The sequence below is a fragment of the Cottoperca gobio genome, unplaced genomic scaffold (genome assembly GCF_900634415.1).
Source record: "Cottoperca gobio unplaced genomic scaffold, fCotGob3.1 fCotGob3_251arrow_ctg1, whole genome shotgun sequence".
NCBI classification, from domain to species: Eukaryota; Metazoa; Chordata; class Actinopteri; order Perciformes; family Bovichtidae; genus Cottoperca; species Cottoperca gobio.
The window spans coordinates 93238-100000 of record NW_021166874.1 but is presented as its reverse complement, the minus strand read 5'-3'; the positions used below and the strand labels follow the sequence as shown (position 1 = coordinate 100000).

At 30.9% G+C, this 6763-nt stretch overlaps 1 protein-coding gene across 3 annotated transcripts in view; it reads left to right on the top strand.

The window, feature by feature from the left end:
- Positions 1–6536, top strand: part of LOC115005092 (MBT domain-containing protein 1-like) — a 22790-nt gene extending 16254 nt beyond the window's left edge. For all 3 annotated transcript variants that reach the window (XM_029426892.1, XM_029426891.1, XM_029426890.1), the window contains 3 exons: positions 2569–2637; positions 3308–3490; positions 3661–6536. In XM_029426892.1, the coding sequence (XP_029282752.1) occupies positions 2569–2637; positions 3308–3490; positions 3661–3770 (362 nt within the window). In that variant the 3' untranslated portion in view covers positions 3771–6536. The remainder of the gene's footprint in view (positions 1–2568; positions 2638–3307; positions 3491–3660) is intronic.
- The last annotated feature ends 227 nt before the right edge of the window (positions 6537–6763 follow it).

The window sequence follows — 6763 nt, the reverse complement described above, 5'->3', positions numbered from 1 at the left end:
ACATAAATAAATATATACAAACATGTATAAATATATAAACATATATAAATATATACAAACATGTATAAATATATAAACATATATAAATATATACAAACATGTATAAATATATAAACATATATAAATATATACAAACATGTATAAATATATAAACATATATAAATATATACAAACATGTATAAATATATAAACATATATAAATATATACAAACATGTATAAATATACAAACATGTATAAATATATACAAACATGTATAAATATATACAAACATATATAAATATATACAAACATGTATAAATATATACAAACATAAATATATACAAACATGTATAAATAAATAAACATATATAAATATATACAAACATGTATAAATATATACAAACATATATAAATATATACAAACATGTATAAATATATACAAACATATAAATATATACAAACATGTATAAATATATACAAACATATATAAATATATACAAACATGTATAAATATATAAAGATATATAAATATGTACAAACATGTATAAATATATACAAATATATAAATATATACAAACATGTATAAATATACAAAAATTTATAAATATATACAAACATGTATAAATAAATAAACATATATAAATATATACAAACATGTATAAATAAATAAACATATGTAAATATATACAAACATTTATAAATATATACAAACATGTATAAATAAATAAACATATATAAATATATACAAAAATGTATAAATATATACAAATATATAAATATATACAAAAATGTATAAATATATACAATATATAAATATATACAAATATATAAATATATACAAACATGTATAAATATACAAACATTTATAAATATATACAAACATGTATAAATATATACAAATATATAAATATATACAAAAATGTATAAATATATACAAATATACAAACATGTATAAATATACAAACATGTATAAATATATACAAATATATAAATATATACAAACATGTATAAATATATAAAGATATATAAATATATACAAACATGTATAAATATATACAAATATATAAATATATACAAACATGTATAAATATACAAACATTTATAAATATATACAAACATGTATAAATATATACAAACATTTATAAATATATACAAACATGTATAAATATATAAAAACATGTATAAATATATACAAACATGTATAAATATATACAAACATGTATAAATATATACAAACATTTATAAATATATACAAACATGTATAAATATATACAAACATGTATAAATATATACAAACATGTATAAATAAATAAACATATGTAAATATATACAAACATTTATAAATATATACAAACATGTATAAATAAATAAACATATATAAATATATACAAACATGTATAAATAAATACAAACATGTATAAATAAATATAAATATATACAAACATGTATAAATATATACAAACATGTATAAATATATACAAACATGTATAAATATATAAACATATATAAATATATACAAACATGTATAAATATATAAACATGTATAAATATATACAAACATGTATAAATATATAAACATATATAAATATATACAAACATGTATAAATATATAAACATATATAAATATATACAAACATGTATAAATATATACAAACATGTATAAATAAATAAACATGTATAAATATATACAAACATGTATAAATATATACAAACATGTATAAATATATAAACATATATAAATAAATACAAACATGTATAAATAAATATAAATATATACAAACATGTATAAATATATAAACATATATAAATATATACAAACATGTATACATATATAAACATATATAAATATATGCAAACATGTATAAATATATACAAACATTTATAAATATATACAAACATATAAATAAATACAAATATATAAATATATACAAACATGTATAAATATATACAAACATTTATAAATACATACAAACATGTATAAATATATTCAAACATTTATAAATATATACAAACATGTATAAATATATACAAACATTTATAAATATATACAAACATGTATAAATATATACAAACATGTATAAATATATTCAAACATGTATAAATATATACAAACATTTATAAATATATACAAACATTTATAAATATATACAAACATGTATAAATAAATAAACATGTATAAATAAATACAAACATGTATAAATAAATATAAATATATACAAACATGTATAAATATATAAACATATATAAATATATACAAACATGTATAAATATATTCAAACATTTATAAATATATACAAATATATAAATATATACAAACATGTATAAGTATATACAAACATGTATAAATATATAAAAACATTTATAAATATATACAAACATTTATAAATACATACAAACATGTATAAATATATACAAACATGTATAAATATATTCAAACATTTATAAATATATACAAACATGTATAAATATATACAAACATGTATAAATATATTCAAACATTTATAAATATATACAAACATGTATAAATATATTCAAACATTTATAAATATATACAAACATGTTATTTTAAATTGTCTGGGTGTTTTCAGGCTCCAGAGAACTGCAGTCAGCCTCCAAACAGAGGAAGAAGTCTCAGCAGTACAAGGGGCAGAAGAAAAGTACGTCTCTGACACACAAAGACACAGAACGTACAAACGCTTTCTGTCATCAAAGGGAAGTCTTAGAACATCTTTATATGTTACAAGTTATGTCTTCATGGTTGGAGCCCAGATGAGATGTCCTCTCTAACAATAACAACAATTTATTACAAATGTGAAAATATAAATATTATATGTTTTGGGAAAATAATATATATTTATGATTTCTTTGAGAAATTTGCTGGAGAACCTTTTTATTTTAGAAATAAACATTTTTAAATACAAAGAAAGTGTTTCAAATATGTTTTTATTTTATTTTTATTATTTAACGTAAAATGGGAATAAAATATGTGGAGAATTTAAAAACAAATGTGTAAAATATAAATTCATATATATACATATTTAATTATTTAACGAGAATTAGGGAGAAATTATCTTAAGAATTAAAAGAAAAGAACATTTCTATCGATATAAACATTTAAAAATGTAAAATGAGTAAATATAATTAAAATTATTATTTATTTGTCAACATTTAAAACATTTTTTTATTATTAAATGTGAAATTAGCTGGAGAATAAATTCAGTTTTTTCGAGATATTTTTGGTTTCCTCACAAATATAAAAACATCGTAGATAATAATTTTGTAATAATAATAATAGTGTTCACCCGTTTCTCAACCTTCTTCTCTCAGAGAGGAAGTTGCCCGTTGCTAAGCGATCAGTCAGCCTCTCGGTCGCCGCGGTAACGGGCGTCCCCAGGAGCCTATCAGGAGACGAGAACGAGACGCCGCCCAATTACCCATCACCCCCTACTCCTGCCTCAGCAGCCCACCCCCCCTCAGCCGACCAGGAGAGCAGCACTGAGGGGGGGGCAGGTACAGAAACATGTTCAGATACTTTACTGCAGTAACAGTACTGTGAATAACTATACTATAATACTAATAATACATTTATAATAATAATAATAATACTATAACTTGTATATCTTCACTACTAAATGTCTGATTTCTCTGCACGGAGCTCATGAAAGTCTTTGTTTGTGCAGGTTCACAGATTAAAGAAGAAAACATGGAAGGAAGTGACTTTTCTTCTGGAAGGACTGAAACAGAAACCAACGGATCTTCTGGAGAGTTCTTCACCAGCCAGGATCAGTAATCCATCGATCTCCAGCTTCATCTCTCCGTCTACTCTCCATCCCAACGCTCAACTCAGCGACTGTTTCTGGACCCTCTTTAAACCGGCTACATTAGCTGCTCGTCGCGTCCCGCGTGACAACCCAACTTCCAACAGTTTCTACTCGTCCGTCTTTCTCTTTCTGCTCGGTCGGACCAGAAAGTGTCTCACAGTCCGTTTAATCAGAGCTGCGGTGTTTTTGCGGAAAAGTGTTAGCCAGCCACCATAGCACGCCAAGCTAGCGTGCTACTAACTGCCGGTTAGGAAGCGGGCTACTAACTGCCGGTTAGGAAGCGGGCTACTAACTGCCGGTTAGGAAGCCTGCTACTAACTGCCGGTTAGGAAGCGGGCTACTAACTGCCGGTTAGGAAGCGGGCTACTAACTGCCGGTTAGGAAGCGGGCTACTCACTGCCGGTTAGGAAGCGGGCTACTAACTGCCGGTTAGGAAGCGGGCTACTCACTGCCGGTTAGGAAGCGGGCTACTAACTGCCGGTTAGGAAGCGTGCTACTAACTGCCGGTTAGGAAGCGGGCTACTAACTGCCGGTTAGGAAGCGTGCTACTCACTGCCGATTAGGAAGCGTGCTACTCACTGCCGGTTAGGAAGCGGGCTACTAACTGCCGGTTAGGAAGCGTGCTACTAACTGCCGGTTAGGAAGCGGGCTACTAACTGCCGGTTAGGAAGCGGGCTACTAACTGCCGGTTAGGAAGCGTGCTACTAACTGCCGGTTAGGAAGCGTGCTACTAACTGCCGGTTAGGAAGCGGGCTACTCACTGCCGGTTAGGAAGCGTGCTACTAACTGCCGGTTAGGAAGCGTGCTACTCACTGCCGGTTAGGAAGCCTGCTACTAACTGCCGGTTAGGAAGCGGGCTACTAACTGCCGGTTAGGAAGCGGGCTACTAACTGCCGGTTAGGAAGCGTGCTACTCACTGCCGGTTAGGAAGCGGGCTACTAACTGCCGGTTAGGAAGCGGGCTACTAACTGCCGGTTAGGAAGCGGGCTACTAACTGCCGGTTAGGAAGCGTGCTACTAACTGCCGGTTAGGAAGCGTGCTACTAACTGCCGGTTAGGAAGCGGGCTACTAACTGCCGGTTAGGAAGCGTGCTATCAGCCGCTAACTGGACAGAAAGTAAATGTTCACCACGTCTCACCAGTTTGATCTGTATTCTGCTACAGTAGCATTAGCCGGCCACAATAGGCTACCAGCTAGCGAGCTGGTCAACAGCCAATTAAGAAGTTAGTTAGCTTGATCGCTAACAGAATAGAAAGCAAACTGTCTATTCAAGCGCTAATGTTTTATAAAGGTTTCATAAACGCAGGTCTGACCTTTTTCCTAATTTCCCTAAATTCTAAACTCGCCATCCCCCATTTCTGGCTTTCCCACCAACAGTAATGGAGTTAGTTTGATATGTGAGGGAAGATGGTGCCGCTGTCCGGAGTATCTTCAGCTCATACACTCTAAGGACCGAGCGGAGAAACAAGACGGAGAAACAAAGACAGGGAAGAAGCTAAAGGAGCGCAGTGAGTAAAGAATAAACCAACAAAGGAAAGAAAACACAACAAGAAATCTTTTGTACGAGAACTTTTTCAACGCCAGAATCTTTGATGTTTGTACGTGTTCATGTGTTCGAGGGTCCAAACTCTTGACGTAATATGAATACTGGATGCTGTGTAATGTCATGTTGAGATTAGCAGTCATTTAAAAAACGGTGTGTGTGCGTGTGTGCGTGTGCGTGTGCGTGTGTGTGTGTGTGTGTGTGTCTGAGCATCGAGAACACTAATCGAGTTATCTTCTTAGATTTCACACTTCTGTTACTTCTGTGTCGTTTGTGTTCGTCGTCTTTTTCTACGTGAATCTCTAACATTAGTGTCCAGCTGTTTGTATTCTGGTTTCTATTGATGATAAACATTTGATAACGTTTTTATGGAATGATTTTGACCCGGTGAAGAAGTCATATTTTGGACGCAGCAGATTTTGTAATAGGAGAAGATGTTCCCGTATTGTGACGCGAGTTGATTTAAATCCTTGAGTTGTGCGATCCTCCTCTTCCTCGTCCTCCTCCTCCTCGTCATCCTCCTCTTCCTCATCCTCATCCTCCTCTTCCTCGTCCTCGTCGTCCTGCTCCTCTTCCTCGTCCTCCTCCTCCTCCTCCTGTTCCGTGTGTCAGCGAAGGGAATCAGGACCTTGTGGGTTTTATAGATTTTCTCTCGGGTTTTAAAGTGACAGTGTTTTCGTTGACTAAGATCAGCTGTGGACGCTCAACCGATCACGTGTCTTCTCCAAGTTTGTTACGTATATTTTCAGGACTTTGTGTCATCATGGAGTTGAAGGAGTTTCACAATGTTGACGTTCGAGGTCTCGGATCGGGTACAAAATTCCCGACTGGTACATAAAAAAAAGTCCACAATGTTGCAGATAATTGAGTCCTCATGAGTTTAATGTCTTGACTTCACAGGTTTGATGTATTTATTCTTGCAGCTTTGGGTTAAAAGAAATTGAGATTTGAATGTATTTGTGTTCCACACGAGGTCGAACCTGCGACGTGGTTCATGGTGATGTTTCCTGAGCTCGTATGGAAACATACAGATATATATACTGTAAGTGTAAGACGAGACATGTAGTTATGTACCCATGTTAACTTTCATCAAGCTTTTTTTAATACATTGTGCAATTTCTGGCAGCATGATTGTGAAGAAAGTATTACGTTTTTTATGCAATAAAAAAAAGGTGAGAAAATACGTTTTGAATTTGTTTGTTTTTAACGTGCATTATTTCTACGTTTTGTTTCAGTATTGAGTTTCAGTACCTTGTGTTTGTCCTTTTTATAATGTTTAGTTATTAATATTCTAGTTTTTGGTAAAAACGAGCAAAAACTTTTTCGTTTTTTGGATCGTAACGTTTTATACATTTTTTTTGCCAGATTTCTTCTTTATATTAATATTGTTTATATTCTGCTAAATACTAACCTGTTTCA